This window comes from Hemicordylus capensis, chromosome 2, assembly GCF_027244095.1.
Source record: "Hemicordylus capensis ecotype Gifberg chromosome 2, rHemCap1.1.pri, whole genome shotgun sequence".
In the NCBI taxonomy this organism is placed as follows: domain Eukaryota; kingdom Metazoa; phylum Chordata; class Lepidosauria; order Squamata; family Cordylidae; genus Hemicordylus; species Hemicordylus capensis.
The window spans coordinates 325,401,883-325,428,949 of record NC_069658.1 but is presented as its reverse complement, the minus strand read 5'-3'; the positions used below and the strand labels follow the sequence as shown (position 1 = coordinate 325,428,949).

Genomic DNA, 27,067 nt, shown 5'->3' with positions numbered 1-27,067 from the left:
GCTTACAACTGTAGTCTAAGAAAAACCCTGTGTTTCATTGCAGATATTTATACTTTTAAAGTTCCTGGTGCTGTAAGTAAAATTGGTATTTAGTTAGTGTCTAAATATTCTAAGTGCTTTGTTGTGATAAAAGAAAATAGCAGGACTCTTCTGGAAGTAGTTTATGGTTGTTGTGGTTGTTGTTATAAGCATGAGTCAAAAGAAAATAAGAGGGGAAAGGGAAGGATCCCCCCCCCCACATGTACTATCAGCTGAAGATTTGCCTTGTCCTGGTTCCATCCTTATAGCCTCTTCTCAGTTACCCATGGTCTGAAAGAACGTTCAACCAAATTGGGTCACTTTTTGCCCTTAGACACTAAGTAGAATTGAAATCATCTCTGTTTACCAGAGAAGAGCAATACACACTCCTCTTAAATGAGAGTGAAATTTAGCCCAACGTATCTGACCTGCGCATGCATATGCAGTGCTGCCTCTAAGCCTTTGGACTAGAGGAGACACCTGGAATAAACAGACATGCTCTCTTTCTCTGGAGGCTCTTCTGTAATGAGTTAATTTAGGCTTTTGGAGAGTAAAAGGGAGTGCTTGGCAATTGATGGCTGCTTTCATTTTGAGTCCTGTCAAACCCACCACTGAGCAAGGAGGGTTATCTCTCAGTCTCCCTCACCCTGGGATTCAAGGAGAGGCAGATGAACACCTCCGTCTCCTCTGCCCAATTTGATGGTTATTAACAATGGCTTGTCTTCTCCTAATGTAAATCTATTTACAGCTCCCTGTCAATTATTTTGTCTCATCATTCCTACTATATTCTCATGTTAGATCATTGTGCTTTCCAAGAGAGCTGTCTGGATACTGAAAGAGGAAGGGATGCTGGAAGAGAGCTGTCCGGATGCTGGAAGAGGAAGGGGGGGAAGATACCACAAATATGTAAGGTATGATGATAGGCAGTTTCCCTCAATTTGTGAGAAATCTGTAACTCTGGCTTTATATGCAATGCCTCTGGTCTATTCAAGCAGTCTTTTCAAGCAGGCAAAGGCTAATCAGTAATAACAGCACCCCAAGATCACCTTGACTCTTTCGGTAGTGTGGTTGTCAATGCTTAGATTATTGTAACCAGAATTTTCCTTCAGTGTAAAGTGCATGGCTTCATGCATTCTAGGTGTGTCTCTCTGAGTCAGTGGAACTTGCTTCTACTGTGTCATTCTGGGAAAGCTAATCAAGTTTTCCCAGAATGCAGTGCTAGAGACATAAGTACATTCCAATCTGATTTTGGAAAGATAACAGGACTGACTTTTGCGCAGTCCTCCTTGCTCACCGGTGCTGCTGCTAAAATCAAAACCAGGTTGTGTTTCTCAGAATGGCCAGTGTATTGGTTCCCTTGTACCTGAACATGCTCATAATGCAGAGTCCTACAGAAAGGATCTTTAAAGGCTTGATTCTCACTCTATTCCTTCATGGAAAAATAAATACTGATAATTGTTTTATGGGTTTCTGTTATAACCCAACTAAATGTGCCTCTTCTTTTATGTTTGCTCTGCATTCAAACTGCTTTTTATGACACTGCCAAGGAGAAAAGAAGATGAACATTCAGAGGGGGAAAATCCAATGGAAATTTTATCAACCTGAGAAACTTAGAGTAATACTGGATTTTGTATTTCAGTTTATGAAAATGCAGTCATTAAACTAGGACAAACTTCTTACTGCTCATGCTGTTTTCACAAAACACAAGTGTTCCCACTTATGTTTTGTGAAACACAAAACATAACCCAAATTTTATTTTGAAAATATCACGCTCAATTAACACATCACATTTGTAACACAGCAGGGGGAGAAAGGAACTGCGTGGTAACTTAACACTCCATGTGGGAAACTGTTCATATGAAGCAGCTTCCTATTTGCTTCTGACAATTTTAACCACATTGACCCACCATCCTGCAAAAGAGGGCTCATGCTTGCATGGCTCAAGCAGCCATAACCATGCATGGGAGGTGCCCCCAAACCTCCACTCTGGACTGGACTTGACACTTTGGAGCCAGGAGAATGGCTCCCTCTGCAATGTGCTGATTGAAGCAGACTGCTTCAAGTCACGTGGTGGCATAGCTGGCCCTACACGGATCGGATCATCATTCCCCTCTTCTAAAACAGTGCTTTGATCTTCATTAATGTAACTGGAGCTGTTTATGTCCCTGGAGTGTCAGCGAAGACGAGCTGCGACTCACAGGGCTCCCCACTGTATGAAGTATTTATATCCTGCCTGGCATGTTGCTCTAGCTGGGCTTGATATGCCATTAGCAGAGTGGTTTTTAAATATTATGATTTATTGGTAAAGTGCTTTTTAAAGATATTTTCCGCTGGCCTGGTATAAATATCAGATATTTATAATAATTACACCGACAGCATCAATTCATGATTCTAAGGAGACCGTCTGGCTGCCAAGAAATTGATCACATTTATGAACTCCATCCGCACACAAGCATTGACAGCTCCAGTGCCTCCCATTCTCTGGAGTCCTCAGCAGTGCAGTTCATAAACTTCTACTGATTGTGTGGAAACCCATCCATTGCATTGCTTAACACACCCATTGCTGTCGCGCCTCCAATGCATCAATCACATGCCCTGTGCTTTGAATTTCAAATTCCTTCATAAGAAATGAAATGGAGGGGAAAAGCCATCGAGTAACATCCATTTGCTCAATTTTCCAGCAATCTCGCTTGTATTCTTTCCAAAGTTACTGCTTTCTGCCCCCACCCTGCAATGGTAATACGTACAAAGGGACGCCATTGGCCCTTTTATACCACACCACAACAACCCATTCCTAAACAATTTAACACAGAAAGAAGGCTTGCTGATATTTACCTTTTTGTGTTACATGCTTAGCACTGCAGAAGCCTTTAGGATGGAACTGCACAGCACAGTGGCTCCCTGATTTTTGTTTGAGTCATTTTTTGTCTTTTACACAATGGAGTTGCTGAAGCTGCAATTTGAAGTGGAGGATCAGTATGTGGGGGAAAGGGGCTCCTTAACCCTTTCCCCCTCGTGACATTTTCCTGCTGAAAATCAGCCCACCAGCTGCGTTTACCCTTGCTGGGGAAGATTAAGAAGTTTCGCCCCACATACTAATCCTCCACTTCAGAATGAGCAGCTGTATTATGTAAAAGATTTATAATGTCCCAAAAGTGGGGTAGGTGGGAGGCATCACAGAACTAAATGCAACCTCGACAGAGGGAATGTGACTCTGCTCATCCTTTTGGATCTCTCTGCGGCTTTTGATACTATCGACCATTGTATCCTCCTGGACCACCTGAGGGAAGTGGGATTGGGTGGCACTGTTTTACAGTGATTCCGTTCCTACCTCTCTGGTAGATTCCAGATGGTGTTGCTTGGAGACTGTGGCTCTGCAAAGTGAGAACTGAAGTATGGAGTTTCCATACTGTTTCCAATGCTCTTTAACATCTACATAAAACTGCTGGGATAGATCATCATGAGGTTTGGTGCTGGGTGTTATCAATATGCTGATGACACCTAGATTTACTTTTCCATGTCAACCTTATCAGGAAATGGCATATCTTCCTAAATGCCTGCTTGGAGGCGGTAATGTGCTGGATGAGGGAGAACAAACTGAGGTTGAATCCAAATAAGACAGAGGTACTGACTGTGGTGGGCTGAGACCTGAGAGCTGGTTTAGATCTGTCTGTTCTGGATGGGGTTACACCCTCCCCCCCGGAATGATCAGGTATGTAGCTTGGGAGTGCTCCTGGACCCAAAGCTCTCCCTGGTTTCTCAGGTTGAGGCAGTGGCCAGGAGTGCTTTTTAACAGGTTTGGCTGATACGTCAGCTATGTCCATTTCTAGAGGTGAATGGCCTTAAAACAGTGGTACATATGCTGGTAACCTCCAGGCTTGATTACTGTAATGAACTCTACATGAGGCTGCCTTTGTACATAGTCTGGAAATTACAATTAGTACAGAATGCAGCAGCCAGATTGGTCTCTGAGACAACTCGAAGGGACCATATAACAGTGGTTTTGAAAGAACTGCACTGGCTGCCAATATGTTTCTGGGTGAAATACAAAGTGCTGGTTATTAGCTATAAAGCCCCCCCCCACCTTTTAAAAAAATTTTATTGGTTTTATTTAGTAGCCTACTAATATTTAGTCTACTAAATATTACCTATAAAGCTCTTAACGGCTTAGGTCCAGCCTGTTTAAGAGAGTGCCTCCTTTGTCATGAACTCTCCCGCCTTTTACGATCTTCTGGAGAGGTCCAGTTACAGTTGCCACGAGCTCGTCTGGTGGCGACTCAGGTCCAGGCTTTCTCTGTGGCTGCCCCAGGGCTTTGGAATATGCTCCCTTCTGAAATAAGAGCATCTCCTTCTCTGTTTGTTTTCAAGAAGACCCTCAAGATTCCCCTGCTCTCGCAAGCTTTTAATTAGAATTTTAATAATCTTCTTTATATATATTTCTCTACGGCATACCCGTCGCTAATCCTGTGTGTGGCAGCTCTCGCAAGAGTTTACGAGCAGCTGCCTGGATAGCAATGGTGATGGGGGAGAACATGGGGGTGGTGGCCAAAGAAAATGCGTCTATTTCACCTGTTGCCACTTTTTTGCCCGCTCGCCACCTTCTTCCCCTGCCTCCAGCTGTCTTCTTCACCTGCCTGCCGCTGCCTTCGTCTTCTTCCTTCCTGCCCCTCCCGTAATTTGTTTTATATTGTTTTTACTGTGTTTTATGTATTTTAACCTGTGATTTTTAATATTAAAATTTGTACACCGGCTAGAGATTTACATATCAGTCAGTATAAAATATGATAGATAGATAGACAGACAAATATCAGTTCTGCTATGATGCTAACAGAGTGAATAGCAAAGGATAGACACCCAGTTAGAAAGCCAGTTGATAAGGATTATTGTTTTACTGTAGAGTTTATTCTTAGCTTTGGCAAGTTCGTCCTTTCCTAGGACAACATTTTTCACCATAAACAGTAAGGAAAATAGAAAGGAAAATATTTCTGAATGCAGAGGAATTTCAGGAGCCTCTAGCTATTTCTTTCAAGTCCAGCAGCATGAGCAAGAAGGGTCAGCTTTCAGGCTTTGTCTGTGTGATTATTCACATCAGCCAGCCATTTTTTGTACCAATGCAGGAGGCAACCAAAAATGACAGAACAGCTAATCTAATACAAGCTTATTCATGTTTTGTTAAAGAGCAGAGCTAAAATGCTCTGTGATTTAAAAGGATCAGACTACCAGGAACAACTCATAAAGGTGTATCCCATTCACACCACAGAGTGCATTAGGACTGCACCACCTCAGCTACAAAAGAAGGATCAGCTGAGAAAAATGATTGCCTGCTATTTTTTTAAAAAAATCCTAGGAAATTAATGACTTTTCACTGATCAGATGTAGAAAACGAAGGCAATTGCATATGGTGTAGTATACATCAGTACAGTTCTAGAAACACTGGTGGAATGGGGCCAGCTTAATCCAGCTGGGGATTTGGCCCACAGAATGCTGGCCTCAGTTATGACTTAAACACTGTCTTCCAACCATAAACATAATAATAAGGCTTAGGAAAATAACTGTAATTTTCTCCCATTCTGTTAGTGGTATCCAATAGAGAATGTTAGTTAATTTGAAAATTTCTCTGAGAATAAATGTTGAGACCCTCTCTTATTGGAAGAAAGAGAATAGAGAATTAAAAAAAAATTTTTTTTAAACAAATGCTGCATATCTTGAATTTCCCTGTACAAAAAAATCTAGCATCCCCATTAACTTTCAAAAATTAAATTATTTTTTTTAAGAAGTCCACATTCAGAATTACATTGGAATGAACCAAAAGTGCAATGAATAGGAATCTCATTTTTATTTCTCTCCCCATTTAAATCTGCCATAAGCTTGTTGAATAAAGTCACAGTTTTATTGAATAGGCATTGTATGACTGAACTAACTTCATTTGAGAGAGATCATGCTCAATTTAAATTTTAAAATGGATGTTAACAAAAATGAGGATCTGTGGTTTTTCTATTTCGTTTCCCTGCACACAATTTGCTATCTTTTTAATTTCATCATCATCACCACCACCATCTTTTCTTTATTTGTTAGAATAAAATTAGCTGGAATATTGCTGAGAGAAGTAATAGGTTTAATAGAGTCTCAGGCACAGGGAACACTACATGTGTTCTTAATAGGAGACAGACAATAATTTTATTAAAAGCCAACAAAAACTAATCCAAATGTATAATGATCTCAAGCACTGCCACCAACAAGCAGAAAACCAGCAGTCAGGGTAAAACTACGCGTGATTCCAATGTCATTTGTGCTTCTGTTTTTGCTTTAAGTTAAAATAGCAGCTGCAGGGGTGGGGTAAAATCAGGGGGTATTTAACCCTTTCCTGCTGCACCACAGTACTGATTAAAATGGCACCCCTGAAGTTGCTATTAACTCCGGCACTGGGATTAGACACACAGATGGACACCTAGAGCACCCGTCACATGGGGTACCCCCCACAATGCACCACACTCATTGCATGGTGCATTGTGGGATACATAGAGGCTAGGAGAACAAGTCTCAGCTTCCAATGATCCGCTCTGCATGGAGCAGCATGGATTGTCTGGGCGTACAGTGGTGCGGCGAAGATCCAGCAAAAGATCATCTGGGGGGGAGGTAGGTGAAACCCAGCCTCTCCACCCACCCCGCAATGTGCTGCCCGCTCCAGTGGGGAGTGTGTGAATAGCCTTGGTATGTCTGCGATGGAGGCTCCATGAGGAAAGTCCTCAGTCAGGACTTCTTTGGAACAAGTAGTTTGCCTCACCTGGAACCTGCCATGTTTTGTGGGCTTATTATTTGTGGTGGTACATATGTTTATGCCACCACAACCCAAGTTTGCAGTCTACATGTGACCCTTGGCACAAATAAACTGATTTTGTGTACTAAAACAATGCTCACATTACATAGGAACATAGGAACATAGGAAACTGCCATATACTGAGTCAGACCATTGGTCTATCTAGCTCAGTATTGTCTTCACAGACTGGCAGTGGCTTCTCCAAGGTTGCAGGCAGGAATCTCTCTCAGCCCTATCTTGGAGAAGCTAAGGAGGGAACTTGAAACCTTCTGCTCTTCCCAGAGCGGCTCCATCCCCTGAGGGGAATATCTTGCAGTGCTCACACATCAAGACTCCTATTCAGATGCAACCAGGGCAGACCCTGCTTAGCTATGGGGACAAGTCATGCTTGCTACCACAAGACCAGCTCTCCTCCCATTACACCTCCTCATACACTGTAAGAATATTATCAGTGGCCTCTCGAACATCCAGCACTAAATATCTGATGCCTGCAAGAAAGTATAATTACAGTGGCATGGAGCCCTGGACAGCCTCAACAGTAGACAGTAGCAAGGCAATGGTGGCCACCTCCTAACAGTGGCTGTCATTCGGAGCAGCATTCTGGGGAGGCAGCAGAGCTGCATCCCGGGTCTGCTCTTAACTTAGCCAGCGTCTTTCTGAGCAGCAGAATGCATATGTGTGAGGAGGGAGAGAATATTTTGCTGTTCTCCCTGCCTCCATAAATTTATTTATTTGATTGATTGATTGATAGATTGATTGATATACCGCCCTTCCAAAATGGCCCAGGGCGGTTCACAACATGATAAAAACATTTAAACAAACTAACAATTAAAAACTATTAAAACACAATGAAACCAATAAAACAGCTAAAAGCCCTGAAAATCAGGGCAACAATTTAAAACAGTCAATCATTTAAAACCCTGGAAACCCAGGCCAAATAGGTAGGTTTTAAGGGCTCTCCTGAAGGACGGCAATGATCTCAAATTACGAATTTCTGCCGGGAGTGCATTTCACAGCCCGGAGCAGCTACAGAGAAGGCCTGCCTCTGCGCCGCCACCAGACGAACCGGTGGCAACTGGAGACGGACCTCCTCCGATGATCTTAAGGTGCGGTGGGGATCATGTAAAAGAAGGTGCTCTCTTAGATAACTCGGACCTAAGCTGTTCAGTTCTTTAAATGAAATAACCAGCACTTTGTACTTTACCCAGAAACATATCGGCAGCCAGTGTAGCTGTTTCAAAACAGGCATAATATGGTCTCTCCGGGTTGCCCCAGAGACCAACCTGGCTGCCGCATTCTGAACTAACTGAAGTTTCCGGACTACGTACAAAGGCAGCCGCACGTAGAGCACATTGCAGTAGTCGAGCCGGGAGGTTATCAGCTGATGCACCACTGTTTTGAGGACATCTTCTCCAAGGAATGGGCACAGCTGTCGAATCAGCCGAAGCTGATAGAAAGCACTCCTGGCCATGGCCTCCACCTAAGATACCAGGGTGAGGCCTGGGTCCAGAAATACTCCCAAGCTACGCACCTGCTCCTTCTGGGGGAGTGTAACCCCATCCAGCACAGGGAGATCTAACTCATCACTCAGATTCTGAGCCCCCACAATGAGCACCTCCATCTTACTTGGATTCAGCTTCAATTTGTTCTCCCTCATCCAGCCCATTACTGCCTGTAGGCAGGCATTTAGAGAATGAGTGCCATTTCCTGAAGAGGAAAAGGAGAAGTAGATTTGGGTGTCATCAGCATACTGATAACACCCAGCACCAAATCTCCTGATGACCTCACCCAGCTGTTTCATGTAGATATTAAAAAGCATTGGTGACGGAATGGAGCCCTGGGGGACCCCATATAGCAGCTCCCATTTTGAGGAGCAACTTTCACCAAGCTCCACCATCTGGAATCTACCCGAGAGATAGGAGCGGAACCACTGCAAAGCAGTGCCCCCTATCCCCAACTCCCCCAGGCGATCCAGAAGGATACCATGGTAGGTGGTATCGAACACCACCGAGAGATCCAGAAGAACCAGTAGAGTAATACTCCCTCTGTTGATTCCCCGGTAAAGGTCATCCATCAAGCCGACCAAGGCTGTCTCAACCCCATAGCCAGCCCTAAAGCCAGTTTGAAATGGATCTAGATAATCAGTTTCCTCCAAGACTGCCTGGAGCTGGTCGGCCACCACCCTCTCAATCACCTTGCCCAACCAAGGGAGATTGGAGATTGGCCTGTAACTGTCCATCACTAAGAGATCCAGAGAAGGCTTCTTTAGGAGTGGTCTAATCAATGCCTCCTTCAAACAAGGAGGCACCCTACCCTCTCTCAGTGATGCATTTATGATATTAACTAGGCCATCTCCAACAATCTCCCTGCTAGATAGAAGCAGCCAAGTCGGGCTGTTATAAGTTATCTTTGCTTTCCAGGAATATGTACCTGAGGACTGCACATCCCTCGGGGACATATTTTTGGAAGGCGAAGAGCATTTATGGAGGCAGTAAAATCACCTCCCCACTTCTACTTGCTTTGCTGCCTTGGAAGACTCTGGGTGAATTAAGATGCAGCTCTGCCTCATGCCCAGATTGCTACTCTGGGTGGCAGCCATTGTGCTTAATCTACTGCTCAAGAGTCATGAAGTATGTTGGCATAGTTGTAGCAAAGTTGACCTCAGCTCTCTATACTCAAACCAGAGCTTAAAAATTTGGCCTGCAATTCACTACTTTCACTGTAATTACTTTTGAGCCTTGATATTCTAAAAATGAACACCTGTTCATACAATAATTCTGGAAACACAGGGTGATTTCTCCTAATCCTAATGTGCTAGAGGCTAGCTTTTGCTTTAAAAATAACTAGCAGCCATAAGTTAACTGGATAGACATCCTAGGGTTTTTATGTTGTTGTCTGTGCATGATCTCCTACTTATTACAGAAGGAAGAATGCTTTAGAGAAATGAAGGAACTAAACATTTCATTTACATGCTGGCAGGATCTCTTAGCAAGAAAGTAGTGAGTAGGAAATATTCCACTTCCATGACATGGGTGAAATGGCTATAGGAGTAGGGGACCCAGTTATGGTGTCAGAGAATGCTGATAATCTGGGAAGTGTAGAGGAGAAGATTATATGTAGCATGGGAAACAAGCCATTGAGAATGTTAAATCTCTTTCTAGCATCTCAAAAAAGAAGGTGATTTTATTAAAGCACCTCCCAAGGAAGAAAAAGTGTTTGGTCCACTTAAAATTTGAATTGGGAGGCATAAAATGAGAGTGTTTGGAAGTAGGGATGTGCACGGTTCGGAGCAGTCCGGACCGGCACCGAAGGGGGGCCTTTCTTTTAGGGCGGGGAGGGCTTGCTTACCCCTCCCGCCTCTTTGCCCCCTCCAGCGCCCGTATATTAACGAGTAATTGGGGCGCTGGAAACCAGCCGCCCCCACTGCCCCCCCGCGAGCGGATTAGGGCTAAGGGTACTGCTGCCCCCGTCGCCCGCCCGCCCTCCCTCCCTCCCAGCTGCCCGGCCCGAGTCCTCACCAGATGCTGATTTAAAAATAGAGAGGAGCTCATGAACAGAGCTCCTCTCTCGGCAAAATCCCAGACGCTACTGAGGCTTTGCGCGGCGTGCCGCAAAGGACGTCTGGGAGTTCCGGCGGAGGCCCGGTCTACCCGCCAGGACGAGGCCGGGTAGACCGGGCCTCCGGCGATCGGAGGCCCGGTCTACCCGGCCTCGTCCCGGTGGGTAGACCGGGCCTCCGGCGATTGGAGGCCCAGTCTACCCGGCCTCGTCCCGGTGGGTAGACTGGGCCTCCGCTGGAACTCCCAGATGTCCTTTGCGGCGCACCGCGCAAAGCCTCAGTAGCGTCTGGGATTTTGCCGAGAGAGGAGCTCTGTTCATGAGCTCCTCTCTATTTTTAAATCAGCATCTGGTGAGGACTCGGGCCGGGCAGCTGGGAGGGAGGGAGGGCAGCTGGGAGGGCGGGCGGGGGGGCAGCAGTAGCCTTAGCCCTAATCTGCTCGCGGGGGGGGCGGCGGGGGCGGCTGGTTTTCAGCGCCCCAATTACTCGTTAATATACGGGCGCTGGAGGGGGCAAAGAGGCGGGAGGGGTAAGTAAGCCCTCCCCACCCTTAAAGAAAGACCCCCCACCCGGACCTGGACCGGCCACGTCCGAACCGGTCTGGAGAGTTCGGAGGCCTTTAGAATGGCCTCCGGACCGGTTTGGACACACCCCTATTTGGAAGCTGTAGTTAGACAAAAATTCAAATAGACAATATAGCTTTTTTGTTTTGTTTTTTAAACGCTGAGGACAAATACACAAATGCTTGATGGTACTATCAGGGTAGGTTCTGGATGTCCTATTAAAAATGGGACTCCCTTATAAATGGCATGTTTGAACCAAATACAGTTTAGTTGTTTCTGATACGGGGTGTATGTGTGCATGCATGTACACTCACAGATGGGTTTGGTAGCTCTCAACTGAAAAAAAGAGTACTCCAGCTATTTGTGCTTCTGCTGAGAAGCCAAGGGTAATGATGATGATGATGATCATCATCATCATCATCATCATCATCTTTATTTGTTAGCCACCCTATAACAAATTGTTCTCAAGGCAGCTCACACAACACAATATTAAAACATTGAGTAAAAACACATAACACATGACATCACAACAGTACAAAACAATTGCAATTTTTAAAAAGTCATTATTAAAAATCAAATTAAAAAGGCCTGAGTGAATAGAAAGATCTTTATCTGGTGTAGGCGTGGAGCCTGACTGCCAGTGGCCCATGTGTGGCTGCAGCTCCGCTCACCCCGCCCCCCCGTGTCTGACATCAGACGCGGGGGCTAGCCACACCCCACATCTGATGTCAGATGCGGGGATGTGGTCTGGCTCCTGAATGGAGCCACACAGCTCCATTCAGGAGTTGGATTCCAGCCAGCAATGCATTCGGCCGTTTAACGCAGTGCCCATTTAACTCCCAAACAAGGGCCACATGGCCCCTGCTCGGGAGCTAAACCAACACTCCTGCATCTGACATCAGACGCGGGGGGCGTGTCGGGGCTGCAAGGCATGGCCCCTGATTGGGCGCAGCCCGGGTTCTTTGAACCCATTTGCCCAATGATGGTTGCGCCCCTGATCTGGTGTCCAAAACAAAGTGATGATGTCAGGTGAACCTCACTGAGGAGGCTGTTCCATAAATGGAACGCAACCACCTAAAAGGCCCTCTTCCTAGTAGCCACCTGCCTCACCTCATTTGGCAGGGGCCCTCAGAGCAGGGCCTCCAAAGAAGATCTTAAGGTCTGAGTCGGGACATATGGGGCAAGGCACTTCTCAGGTAACCCGGTCCCAAGCCATTTAGGGCTTTAAAGGTTAAACCATTACTTTGAATTGGGCCCAGAAACAGACTGGGAGCCAATGCAGCTGATGAAGAATGTGCGTGATATGATCAAAACACCCGGTCCCAGTTAATAATCCTGCAGCCTTATTTTGTACCAGCTGCAGTTTCTGGACTGTTTTCAAAGGTAGCCCCACGTACAATGCATTGCAGTAATCTAAGTGAGCGGTTACCAGAGCCTGAGTCACTGTGGCCAAGCTATCTCTGCAACCTCAAGTAAGGTCGCACCTGGCGTATCAGCTGAAGCTGATAAAAAGGGGCTCCGGGCCACAGAGACCACTTGAGCTTCTAGTGATAGTGCTGGATTGATGAACACCCTCAGACTGTGAACCTGGTCCTTCAAGGGGAGTACAACCCCATCTAGAACAGGGATGGGCAGCAACGATGGGCATGCAAGGCTTGAGTACAACCATTCTATATAATAGAAAGGAGGGAGGTTGGGCAATGCCAGGAAGGATAGGAGTGGCATGATCTGTCCTGAGGGTAGACAGAGGTATGATAGATTGGGAAGCATCATGGGAGGGGGCAAATATACTACTAAGAGGCTAATGGGACACGTTTTCTGGAATCCTGAGTATTAGGAGAGTCCTGCCAGTGTAGAGGTGGCATCACTGAGAACCTAGAGTTATAATGAAAGATTCAATTAGTCAATAATCAAGCTGTGTGCAAGGTTTAGGGTGAGATATGGCATTACTTTGGAGGCAGGTGTGGAGGTTGGAAAATGTGGCCATGTACTACAGCCACCATCTGAATCTGCTCAGATTTTTCTGCCAGTGCTCAGAGGGGAGGTGCATAAGCTTGTCAGCTAAGTGCTGGTTTGGGAGAAGCTAGCAGAGAACGATCTCTCCAAGCTAAATCCAGACATGGGGGCATGCAAAGAATCCTGGTTCTTCGCAGGAAAAGTAGGGAAAATAGCGCCTAGGGCAAGCACTGAAATTGCGCCCCTGTCCAAACGTCCAACACCCATCTTTCAGATAACTTTACCATAATATAAGCTCAAAAATACAAGTTCAGACACTTTCAGGAGAAACAGGTTGTAAGCAACACACACATGCATACACACATACAACCACAAGTGGCACATATGTGCCAGTTGCCTTCCCAAGGAAACGCAGCACATCCATGTGGTGGCCATGCCTCCATAGAGCTAAGCAGTGAAAGCTCTCTTTATCAAATGCTCTGCCACCTCAGCACACCTCACTACAGGTTGCTGCCTCCAAGAAATTCAGGGATGGGTTTTTTTCTGTCCAAACAGCCTTTGCCTTAAAGGGAGATGATTGCAATGGGAAATCCTAGGGGCCCCAAACAATCTGAAATTATACAGCAGCTTACAATAGGTTTGGATCCAGCAGCCTGATCAGGAAGAAGGTGGAAGTTGCAACTAGCCACAGAACAGCAAAACAGTGTGATATTCATATCAGAAAAATTGTGTGTGTGTGTGTGTGTGTGTGTGTGTGTGTGTGTGTGTGTGTGTGTGTGTGTGTGAGAGAGAGAGAGAGAGAGAGAGAGAGAGAGAGAGAGAGAGAGAGAGAGAATTTATAACAATAATCTACCAATTTTCTGTCTCTGCCACACTGCAAAGGTTTGGTAAAAGGTTGTCCCTGTCCCATTCCCTCAAGTTCCTGGGTCTAAAGGTAAAAACAAAACAAAAAACCCAATTCTATTGCACACATATTCTATTTCCTATCTGTCGCTGTGACAGATACTAAGGTAGTAAGAGCATATGGCCTGTGATAGTGTGTATTGGATGGAGGACACCAGTCACCTTCATAGCATTACAACCCTTTCAAAAGTGAGCTCTGCCATAAATGAACCAAGTAGGCACACAAATATGGTGCCTTGGGTAAGTTACACCTCCCTTGTTTAATACAGAGGCAGGCAACAGGCAGACTGGACAGTAAACTTTATGTCTAGTTTATCAAATGCACTAGTCAATCAGAATCACAGTATGACTATTCAATGTGTCTTTTAAAAACAATTGTGTTCAAAGTAAAAAGGGAGTTGCATTGATTTTTTTAAAAAGACATTCTAAAATATAACTTTTTTTGAAGGCAAGGAAACTTGAACAAATCTACTTGGGATGTGCACAGGCAATAAAAACCTGAGTACAACTCAGCTAAATTGAAGGAAATAATTTGCAGCACATTAACCACTTATTTCAAAAGACAAGCGATTTCTCAGTATGGTAAGACTGCACAACACAGGGATGGCAATACATTGCAAATGCAACATTTATGGGTGCGAATTCTTACAACAGTTTTTCTTTTTTAAAGCACCACACAAGTTAGAGCTCTGTATAGAGAATTAAACAGCATGCGAGTGAATATTTCCATTTTATTCCTTGCCTCTCCGCCTCACCCTTCAGTTTTGCCAGCTTACAAGGTATTAAACTAACATTGTCTTTTTAAGGGATGTTTTGTCCACTTACTTTTGTGCCATTATATCTGTTTTTTAAATGCTCAGGTCACTTGCCAACAGCTTTGCATTCTTCTGACTCCCTAGATCAGGGAAAAATCTAGACTTGGGTCTCACAGAGGCCATTTGAGCATGTGTGGTGGCCATTTTTGTTTTCAGCAGCCTTTTTTTTAAGTTTTAAAAAATGGCTGCCGCACATGCTCAAATGATCTCTGCGAGGTCCTAAGCCTTGCCAGGCCTCAGAGAGGCCTTTTGAGCATGTGTGGCAATCTCCAAAATAGCCGCCGCGCTGATATTTGTAGGCCCAAACAGGCCTGAAAATCAGCCAGGATGGGCTGCGGTGGTGATCTAAGAGGCCAGTGGTGGGAGGGGGAACGTTTGCAGATCCCTCCCTCCGCAGCCTTTAGGAAGCCCCCAGAAGGGGCTACAGGTAATTCTTTTTATTTATTTATTTAAATCAGCGAATTTGGGAGGGGGTGGGGGCAGCATAGCACTGGTGCCCCCCCCCCAGTGGCACCTAGGGCATGTGCCCTGGTTGCCCCCTCCTAGTTTCGCCTATGACGCTCAGTTGGAAATATGGAAGAAACCCTGCTCAGAATTGGCTTAGGAGAGGCTGCTGGATAGTTAAGTTGTAAATACAAATATCAGCAGAAATTTAGTTACAGATGTTAGCTGTAGTACACAGCACCAGGCAACACTATAGAGGAGGTGGGCCTCAATGATGCCAATAGCCCTGGCTGACCTTAAAAATACATTTATTATTAAACCAATCAACTGTAAGCAATGCTTCTTTAGGAACCCTTGCATTTCTGCCATTTATAGCTCCATAAATTCTCAAAAGCATGCTCAGATTCTCAGACAGACATGCCAGGGCTTGGGATTTTCTCACTTTGTGCTCATACTCATGATTATGCACATATCTGCATATGCCAACAATATCTGCATATGCACTTGTTTGACAAGCTAAGACTTTTAGGTTCAAGGCCAAAGGCAATGGATAAGAAACTGAACCAAGACTGAAAACAATTTAGCATTTAAAATTTTTGCCTTCATTTTGTTCAGTAGTTTGACAGTGGCCATCTATATTGTTGGAATGACCTCACTGCTGCTTCCCAACTCTCCAACATCAGGCTACCAGAAATCTGAAAAGCTATGAATTTTCCCCACCCTAGTCCTTGCCTTGCTCTCCTCCTTGGAAAAATGGTTGCCTGCTCAAACTCCATATGTGTCTTTCGAATGATCTCTGTCACTGTTCTGCAATTCTGCAACTAACCCTAACCCCCTGCTAACTTGGCAAAGAGGCACCTTTGAACGTGATGATTCTCTTTATTTAGCAGGGGGAGAGTAACTGGCCCTGTCCACCCCCAGCACAGTACCACCAGAGACTGTTGCTGGTGTCTATCTTACATTTCTTTTTAGATTGTGAGCCCTTTGGGGACAGGGAGCCATCTTATTTATTTATTATTTCTCTGTGTAAACCACCCTGAGCCATTTTTGGAAGGGCAGTATAGAAATGGAATAAACAATAACAACAACAACAAGAACAACAAGAACAAGAACAACAACAACAAGAACAACAATAATAACAATTATTATAAATAACAACAACTATCAGATGGACCATTATGTGTTTGGTCTGGGGTCTTTACCTATAATTTGAGGTCTGCTTATGTCAAGCCTATGTACTCTAACCTCAGCTTTTTGGATACTTTTGCTGTAGCACACAGATTGCTGTCTCAACTTCTGTTTGCTGTTCAGCATTCTTGATTTGAGTTTTAATTGGTCATCATTTATAGAAAGAGCAATGAAATTCCTTGGAAAACATGCATTCCAACGTCTACATTCTATTTCATCCCGACAGGTACTTATCTAGTACAGTGTGGCCCTATAGATGTGCTTTTTAAAAAGCTATCACATTATCAGCCTAGAACTTGCTCCCTAATCCTTCCCTGATGGCTTGCCCACTCACTAGGCTTTACAATCGCGTGCACAAAGCACGCACACATCCCAAACCATCCCCACTGCATCCAACGTCAGACACAAAATGGTGGGGCCAATGCCAAGGACAGGGCCCATCAGCCCTGAGAGAGCTTCCCTTCCCCAGTAAGTGGTTTATGGGATTGCTGACTGGCATCTCCTTTTCCTCCCTTCTCGAGGAGGCAGGGAAAGGAGCTCCCAGTCAGCGATTCCATGAAGTGCTGACTGGGGAAGGGAAGCCCTGGCAAGGCTGACGGCCCCTGTCCTTGGCACTGGACCCACCACTCTGCATCTGACATCGGGTGCAGGGGGCAGGGCCAATGCCCAGGAGAGGGTCTGCTTGGAACCTCTCCCATCCCTCTCCAGTCAGCGTTTCATTGAAACGCTGGCTGGACAGACTCCCCCACCCTACCCCCATCCCCGCCAGCATTTCAGTGAAACACTGGCTGGGGAGGAGAAGGGTGTGCCTCACACTCCCAGACAGGAAGCACTTTGTTCACCAGCTGGGCGCGGGAGGGGGCAAAGGTGCACCCTGGCCAAGGGTGAGGGGGTGCCTTAGCGGCTTCCCCAGACCCTGGCGGCCAGAGGATGGTCATCTCCCCTTGCTTCATGGTCCCTATACCCCTGCTAAGAAGCTTCGGGGACAACAGCTTTGTCACATGTAGGCACCAATAGCTTTGTGTCTTCAGTGTCTGTTTCTCTTCTTAATTTCTGTTCTTCTGTTGGTCATCTGAGAGGGTCTATCTTGCTCCAACAGTTTATTCACCCAGATGGATCCCCCAATCTCCACAAATTCTATGACCAACAAAATGCAGCCAGTTCTGGGGTGAGTTAAGCCAGTGGCTGATGCTTAGGAGTTGTTTTGAATGGAGCTTTCTCCAAGTATTCTCATTGCATGCAGTAACTAGCAAAGGCCTATTTCCTAGGGGAATTGAAGCTCTCTGGTTTATACTTAACATGCTGATTGCCAGAATTACAGGATGGCTGTGCCGGGAGGAGGGTAGAGAATTAGATTCTGTCTCTAATTAGATGTTTGCTCTTCATTTGAATTTCAGATGCCAGCTTTAATTTTAGAAACTTCCCCAGGAAGCAAAGTGACTTTCTCTAGCAAATATGCACCTGGCTCCTTCAGGCTTTGTCTGATGGGCTGTCACAAAATGAGCATGAAGCAGGACCAGCCACTGTCCTTTCTTCCCTAGGTCCAAGAGGCCGATCCACTGCCTGTTGATTTTCTGAAAGCTCAACTCAAATAAGATGAATCCTCTCAAGTGATCAGAGAGATACTAAGGGCAGGATATCCCACACACACTCGTGGCTGGAGTAGATCTTTTTGGCCTCACCTTATCCCAGTTAACATACGACCTGGTCTGGAGGTAGCATGACTTGTCCCCTTTGCTAAGCAATGTCTGTCCTGGTTGCATATGAATGAGAGACTACATGCATAAGCGCTGTAAAATATCCCCCTTAGGGGATGGAGCCACTCTGGGACAAACACCTGCATACATGCATGCAGAAGGTTCCAAGTTCCCTCCCTCCCTGGCATCTCCAAAACAGGGCCAAGGGAGATTCCTGCCTGCAAGTTCCCTGCCTGCGAGTGTTCCATCACGTAGAGCACTGATGCTTTAGGAGAGAACCCAATTCCTGCCAGCCAAGAGAGGAATATGCAACAGCAACATGTTTGGTTATGAAGATGTGGCAATATAGTCAAGTCATCATCATCTAGGACCTAATGAGGCTGTTCACACACACAGCCCAGCCCAGGCAAAGGCAGCCCAGCCTGGGCTAGGGATGTGCACGGAACTAGTTAGGAGGCCCTTTTACGGACCTCTGAACTGGTTCAAATGTCTGGTGGTTCCGCCGGTTTGAAGGTGGCAGTGGGGGGAATACCTTTAAGGGCTGGGGAGGGTGCTCTTACCCTCCCTCTTCCATGTTTCCACCCCCTTTGAACTGGCAGTCGCCTGTTCCATGCACATCACTAGCCTGGGCTAGGCTGTGCATGTGAAGTGCCGGGATCGATCCCAAACCCGGCACTGTCCCTGTGCCTAGTCCCTCTTTTGAAACTGGCATTTAGCTGAGGTTACGTGAACCTATGGTTCACTTAACCTTGGCAGGTGACCATCGGGGTGACTGCCACTAGGTTAAGAGGCTTCCTCTGGGCCTGCCACCATTTCAGGGGAAGAAGCAGCCCGCTTCTCATAGTGGGGGGCACCATGGGGTGCAGGAGGGCAGAAGTGCTCCCACTCCCAGCTGCCGCTCATGGTGGGGGCGTGGTGCAGCGGAGGGGAGAGTGGCCACTGCTTGTCTGCCAGGGAAGCAGCAAGCTCCTGCTTTCCCTGCAGCCCTTCGCAGCAGCCGCTGGAGGTCGCGTGAAAGACCTCAGTGTATTCTAGGGAGTCTTCCTCACTCGAGGAGACAGAAACGCACTGCAACAAACTTGCAGTTAGAGAGGGGCCAGAGAGAAAATATTCCTAATTTTTCAGTTTCATTATGGATTCAGCATTTGCCTCAAGCTATCATTTCCATCACACATTTGCAATTAAACCACATGAAAAAAGGAGTGGAGAGATCTGGAGTTCATGGTTTGCTTTAGTATCAAACACAGAACTCAGTTCTCCGTCATATTCTGTTATCTCTCAAGAGATTTCACTGCAATATCCCATGGCTATATGTTGCTTACTTCAGTGTTTCTTACCATAAACGTTTCATTCTAAATTACCTGTAGGAATTAACATGTAACCTATTTACCACATAAAGCACAAACTATGGACAATTGGAGGACACTTACATATCTTGTGTCAGCTTTGGAATCATAATACTCGATATCCTCCTCCTGCAGAATAAAAGAGAAAGATACGATAAGTAAAGTACACAGTCTCAGAATGCGGAAGAGAGATTTTTCTATGTAATTTTCCCAGGAGAGTTGCTGACTATTGATGTGAAGAAATCTGGTACTTGGGTGGGAACAGGAATGCCTGTATGCCATCAGATCGGGCTTTAGCTAAGAGCAAACATTTTTGGTTCCCTTCTAAAGCTCGTGCAAGGAGACAAAGTGGGTTGAGTCCACACTTCTAGGGATGTGCATGGAACTGGTTCTGTGCACACCCGGGAGGGTGTGTGTGGGGGTGTTCCTTTAAGGGGCAGGGGAGGCCCCACCTCTTTCCCCCCACTGGCGCTCTTGTAAAAAGCGGGCGTGTGGAGCTGCAGTGTGCCTCTCTGCATCCCCGGTCAGTGACACCCCAGAAATGGCTGGTGTGTGCACATCAAACAGAGAATGGAGCACTGAATGGTGCCATGCATATTCATATACACTCCAGTTCCAGAGAAAGCCTCTGTGGATGAGAGAGCAATGCTTCTGCTGACCATTGTTCAAAAAGTGCTGGCCTTACCCAAAAGAAGTCTAGCAATCAGCCAAAAGTTCTGGCCTTACACAAAAAATTCTGGCTCCCGGCCGCGAGATAAAGAAGAAAATCTAGCCAAATCATTTTTCCTAGTCATCTGGTAACCCTATTGCTCAGACAGAATGCACAATTTCTTTAGAGCTGGTATATAGAGAAAGTTGCCATGAATAGATATCTAGGGCAAGAAATGAAACATGGGGTGAATAATCTTCCTTTAATGACAGTGAGAGAATACAGACTCCCATTTACCAATCTGCAACTTGGTAAATTGACATGCATTCACTTGGTGAGCTTGACAGCTCAATCATCGGGCTAACTGTTAAGGAAAACTCAGCCCCTTGCTTTCCCAGATTTCTGATGGGGTGCAACAATGGGGTAGGACTTTCCCTGCCACCTGGAAGGACTATCAGGATGGCCAGATTACCAAGGGGTGACATACACACTGTGGAAAGTTCCACTTCATCAAAATCCAGTCACCATGTCTCCTTTGGAAAGCAGAGCCAGGAGAGTGTGGTGGGCAGCAGAAGAGTGCTTCATCCTTCACTTACCCGCCTCTTCTCTTCTAATTTTCTCTCTCCACCAGCTGCTTTTCTCTCAGCCCAAGGTTCCAAACCCATGTTTGCTGTGAACCCATGAGTCAAAAATCCCTGCTAGCAGCTGGAGGGGAGTCGGAGAGGGAAGGCAGCAAGGAAGGCTTAAATTGCAGATCCCTAGTCGAGCTATGCAAAGGACAGGCTTTGAAGACATGTTCTGGAACTGAAATGTGTCCTTTTGCCTTTGATAAATGGACATCTGCTTATTCACCCCATGTTTCATCACAATGCCACACCTCACAGTTTCAATGAGGGATCCAGGAAATTGATGCAGACATCCAATAGTTAAATTTCCCAATCTGTCCTATTGTATGGAAGGTCACCCCGTAGGTTCACAATACTCTCCCTCCAACTTTGAAGCCTCTGAAACTATGAGAGGAAGGAATAGATTCTCATTTACTGCAGGGGAATGTATGCTAATAGTGGAGGAGATCTAAGATGCTAATAACCTCTTCTCCTACACAGAACTGCTAAACAAGCAATGAAAAATTAAGCAGTGATTTCATCATTTGAATGAAGAACTGCATGTCATTAATTTGCAGTATTTAGAAACTATTTACATAGACAGGCCTATTCCAATTCCTCTTCCCCCTATGCTAGGACATGCAGCAGTTGATAAAATCCATAAAGGGACAGGCAATTCAGAGAGTAGTAATACTGTCAAAATAGAATGTTATGTTCCATCAACAGGGGTAATTAAAGGGCACTTGGACCCTCAATTCTGCATGCAGAAATAGTGCAGGAGTGCAACAGCCAAAGCAGTGCATTCTCCACTTGCAGCACCTCCAGCACCACCATGCCTGTCACCCTGCAGCAAAAAGACTTATTCCTGTGCCCCTGAAATTCTGTCGCAGAGCAATTATTAGCACCCAATACCACTCCACTCCTCCCATTAGTCAAGTGAGTGTCTTCCGTGTGGACATCCCTATGGATGCAGAAAAACCACACACTTCCCAACACCCCACCCCTGCAACCTGTAGAGACCAAGTGCTGTGCATGCGTGTTGTCCTCATGCTGCTAGTGAATGCTGACAGCAGATAGGAGCACCACACACAGCCAGATTGTTCAAAGCTGGTAGGGGCTGGCAGTCAAGCTGAAGTCTGTAATCTGAAGGCAGTTAAGCAAGAAGTCTGTCCCTTGCTTCCCTTCATCCTGTGGCTTCAAAGAGGTTAGCAAATGGGCTACATATACCTTCAGGCATGTGTCCTGCAAGCCCAATTCTCTCAGCAGGATTTTTTTTGGGGAAAAAAAAACACTACAAGGGGGGCTTCATCTCTGCAGTCTGAAGAGCAGAGCTGGGATTAGACTGGCTTTGTGAGTGGAATGCCTTCCTCCTGGTTTACAGGGTATGGTGCTGAGGAGTAGGATTGGCCTCCAAGGAGATGTGCCTTAGAATTGGACTCCGAGCAAAAGAAACACAGCTGAGTGTAGATGCTTATCTACATTATTTTCCACTGGAATGTGCACTTGGGTGCACATCCATTGAAGGCAATGATGCCCAGACAGCATCTGCTCTTGGATTTGCATCAAAATGTGAGGCTGAGTGAGGAATTCTACCTGCCTTGCCTTGCTTTGCTTTCAATAGACCGTCTATGCAAACGTGCATCCAAACATGTTTTCCACTGAAATCAGTGCAGTTCAGAGAGATCATCCACAGTGGAATATGCACCTTCTACAAAAATCAAGATTTATTTTTTTTTACTGCTATCATGGGAAATAGTCTGTTCTCAGTAGTGTACCACACACGAAAGGCCCCCTCTGTCTGAAGGGGCATCTCAATCTATTTTCTGCCCTCTGCTGCCCTAACTTATCATAGCAATGATATAATCACCAAAAGCTCTGCAAATTGACTATTGGTTGAGCACATCAATACATATGTGAAGACAGCTGGAAGCAGGCAGAATGAGCTGGGTCAATCTTTTTGTTCACTTGGATGGTATTCTGTTCCAGGAGGACTTATCTGCCAACAGATGGAGTGCTGCAAGGAACAGCCCCATGTGTCCTTATTACTATCAGTCATAGCAGTATAAGGTTCTTAATTGCTGTGCAGTGGTGATGAATGTGCAAAATACTCATTCTGGGGTGCAATCTGCTAAGTACTGATGCTGAGCAACAGTCATTAAAATTAATGAGGTTTTCACAGGAGCCCTAGTCAAGACCCCCTGAATGAATGGCACAGCACAGTAGCAGTGCTTGCTGGGTTGAGCCATGTGCCATTGCTAGGGAATAAACAATAATTTTTATAGTGCTTCACACACAACCCATGAACCATATTTATGTCTCAACCATTCAGCCAAATGACTCACCGAGGCCATTCTCACAACTGCTCAAAAGCGGGCTAAGGGAGCCCAGCCCGTTTTCGAGCGGTCGTGAGAACCACCAGGCGAGCCCAGTGGTTCAGCAGTGGCTAGCAAGACCAAGCACCCCTCCCCTAAAATGAGGTTAGCGGAGCGAGCACTCTGCTAACCCCGGTTCCGTGATTGTGAGTTGCCGTGGTGTGACTCCGCACCAGTGACTCACGAGCAGAGCCCCAACCGTAAGGCTGAAACAAGCCTCCCGGCATGGGGGGGGGGTCTCCCCAGAATGCCACGCGTGCACTCACATGGGGCATCCTGGGACTTCCGGGTCCCCAATCCCCACCGCCCCTACCAGCTCCATGCCGGTAATTATTATTACCGAGCCGGTAATAATCGTGTGGGCAGCTAATCCTGCCTCCCAGGGCTCAAAAACTGCTCTCCCCACCAAATCCCTCCCGGTAGAGCCTCACCATGTGAAGCAAGAGCCCATATGGGTGGCTGACACTGAAGTGGGCCTTGGGAAACATCAGGACTTTCTGCAGAACACTCAGGTCTGGCCCTGCCTGTCTCATTTCAGGTCAGGCCTGCTTACTCATCGGGCTTCTTCCTTTGACTTCCTTCACTGTTCCTTGCCATTTTCCAAGAGAAGGGCCGACTACACTCTGCAATGTGCTCCCTACTGAAATAAGAGCCTCCCCATCTCTTTTTAAAAAACCCCTATAGACTCATTTTTCCACTTAAGCTTTTTAATTTGACTGTGGTTTTTAATTGTTCTAAGGTTTTCATTTTAATTTGTTTTACGTTGTTGTAAACCACCCAAAGACAGAAGTTTGGAGTGGTCTAAACATTTGAGAGAGAGAGAGAGAGAGAGATACATACATACATACATACGCACACTGCATACTAACCCCAGCCTATGCCAGCATAGTGTAGTGGTTAAAGTGTTGGACTAGGACCAGGGAAACCCGAGTTAGAATCTCCATTCAACCATGAAACTCACTGGGTGACTCTGGGCCAGTTATGTATCTCTCAGCCTAACCTACCTCACAAGTTTGTTGTGAGGATACAAATAACCATGTACACTCTGAGCTCCTCATAGGAAGAGCGGGATATACATGTAATAAACAAATAAACAAATAAATAAGCCTTCGCAGTTATGTTGACAGCCTCACCCAGGAAAAGGAGTTTACATGGTGGCAGCCTCTAAACAGCTCCTTCCTTACCGGTTTACATTGTTGTTTTGGGTGATCAAGGGCTGATCATCTGTCTCTTGAGATTACATCAACTACAGAGAAGACCTTAGTTCTCCATTTCCTCAAGTTACACATTCTAGCAAGCTTATCATTTCTTTCTTACCAATAAGAGTTAACTAAAGCAAAAGCTCCCCTTTGAAGAAATGAGGCATTTCAATGTGGTATCATTCAATATACTCCAAATGAACATACTGTATTACAAAGCTGTGGCAACTGCTTGGTTATTATGTGTCAACAGCAATGGATGAGATATACACAGCTGATAAACTGACCTGATAATGGCTGCTATGGAGATTCTGTTATGTAGGAGAGAATAAGAAGCCAAAATAAGGTATTGTGCCCAGGAATGAGTGTTATGCAGTTCAGCAATGAAATGCCAGCAATGTAGTGTAGTGGTTACAGTGTTGGACTAGAACCGGGGAGATCTGAGTTCAAATCCCTATTCAGCCATGAAACTCACTGGGTGACTCTGGGCCAGTCACATATATCTCAGCCTAACTGACCTCACAGGGTTGTTGTGAGGATAACCAGAACCATGTACACTGCTCTGGGCTCCTTGGAGGAAGAGTGGGATATAAAGGTAAAAATAAATAAAATGTTATACCTGGAGGAGGCTCTTCCTGCACACTGAATCCTAATAATGAGACTCTGCTGTGGGTCCCACCTTTATCAGGGACTAGTTTGGCCTCCACATAGCTTTTTCATTGGTGGTCCTGCATTTCTGGAACGCCTTGCTTTGCCTGTTTAAGTGGGTACTAAAATAATTTCTTTTTAGGCAAGATTTTAAATCTAAATATGTTAGGAGTTGACCCCGGTACTCTATGCTTTTCTTGTCTGCTAGAAACGTTGGATTGTTTATTGTCCTATTTTATATGTTCTTGTATTGTTGAAATGGTATTTTTAAGGTTTAATTGTTTTCTGCTTTGATAAACTGAAAAAGCAGATTATAAATGATCCAAATTTAAAATAAAAAACCCAACACAAATTATTCTAGAGGGACCTCTGAACCCCTCTGGCCATAGCTCCCTTAGAACTTACCAAAAACCAAAACAAAACCCAAACCTGAATGATTTACATTACTGACCACAAGTTTAATTTTCATGCACACATAAGCTATACACTCTGCTCCCTGTTTTGTCAGTATTTCGAGTCCTGTCATATTGAGGAACTTACACAATGACCTAAGAGAGACTAACTCCTCTTTTGAGTTATCCTGGAGACAAAACCTGCTCAGCTAAAGCGATTTCCTCTTCCTTCTCCAGACTGCTAAAACTCAAGCTGACAAAATTCTGTAGCTTAAGGAGATCTGTGCCAATTACTTAGGCAGAAAGCAAGAAAATAATCAATGGAGAGATGTTTGCAAGCTGAATACAAAGAACTAGGCATAAGCTTATCTTTAACATTTGGCATGGAACTTACCCTCCTCAGTGGAGATTAGCAGCTTTTCAGAGTACTTCTTATGACACTCCTAAATGCATTCACCAGTTTTAGTCTGTGCCTAGCTAACTTCAGTCAGTTTGGCATTTAGCTCAAACCGACCCTTCAACCAGTATGGGCAAGGGAGGCAAAGGTTTTGTTAACCTATGGGGGACTGACCTTACTTGTAAGTGGGTAAAGTTTAATTCATGGTTGGAGAGGGAATGGAATGACTTGGAAGACTAGGAGCTGGATCTCACGATCGGTGAGACCCAGCTTGGGGAGCTGAGTGGGGAGAGCGGACTAAGCCCGCTCTCCCTGCAGATGAGCAGGGCGGGCGTGGGAGCCCTGGGCGGCCGGATCAGCCACTCACACGATTGCCGGCTCTGTGATGGAGCCGGCGGGGGCTGGTGAGCTCGGGGGCCACATGACCTCCGGAAGCTCCAGTATGCCCTGCGCAAGCGTACAGGGCATACTGGGGAGACCCCCCGGAGCCGGAAGATAGCTTTTTGCCTCCCCTCTGGGAGTCTACTCATGAGTAACCGTGGCACGGAGCTGCACCGTGGCTACTCACGATCTTTAAAACCAGGTTTGCAGAGTGTTCGCTTCACAAACTTGGTTTTAGGGCAGGGGTAGTTAGGCAGGTTACCCACCTAGGAACCACCAGGCTCGCAGCCGAGCCCAGTGGTTCACACGATGGGGCGAAATCAGGCTAGCCTCCACTAGCCCGATTGCACCCCATCATGTGAATAGCCTCTAGGTGGTCTCAGGAAACTGCTTCTTAGGTACAGCTCCTCGTCTCTAAAAAGGAAATCTCTGGACCAGTTCTCATGGCCAGCACAGATGGTTTTAATCACTAACCTTTACACTTGATAAACACCTCTATTAACTGGCAATGAATCCAGATAAATCCCTAAATTCTGATAACATTGATTAAACATGGATTCTCAATAGACTTTTAAGAGTGTACCTGCTTGTATTTTAATCTGGGTAACACTGAATGAGGCTCTTCTCACGATTAGTGAGAAGAGCCATGAGGAGGTTAACGGGGAGGGCAGGCTTAGCCCACTCTCCCTGCAGACGAGCAGGGCCACCCACATGACTGCCGGCTCTGTTATGGAGCCGGTGGGGGCTGGGGGGATTGGGGGCCATACGGCCCCCAGCAGCTCCAGCATGCTGGAGAGACCCCCGAGCCAGGAGGCTGCTTTTTAGCCTCTCAGTTGGGGGGTCTCCTCGTGAGTAGCCACACCATGGCAACTCACGAGCAGAAAACCCGGGTTTGCAAAGTTTAACTGCCAGGCTACATAAGCAGATGACCCGCTTAAGAATCACTGGGCTTGCAGCCGAGCCCGGTGGTTCTCACGATGGGAAGAAATCGGGCTAGCCTTCGTTAGCCCAATTTCCTCCCATCGTGTGAATAGCCTCAATGTGTGTAGGGTGTGTGTAAGGAATTTAGATGGGCAGATTCTCATATTCTTCAGCCTGCTGAGATTTCTGTGATTTCA

At 45.8% G+C, this 27,067-nt stretch overlaps 1 protein-coding gene across 4 annotated transcripts in view; it reads right to left on the bottom strand.

Moving 5' to 3' along the window:
- The window catches only part of CACNA2D2 (calcium voltage-gated channel auxiliary subunit alpha2delta 2), an 885,048-nt gene that overhangs the window by 288,489 nt on the left and 569,492 nt on the right, over nucleotides 1–27,067 (bottom strand). For all 4 annotated transcript variants that reach the window (XM_053287835.1, XM_053287834.1, XM_053287836.1 and 1 more), the window contains one exon: nucleotides 19,391–19,435. In XM_053287835.1, the coding sequence (XP_053143810.1) occupies nucleotides 19,391–19,435 (45 nt within the window). The remainder of the gene's footprint in view (nucleotides 1–19,390; nucleotides 19,436–27,067) is intronic.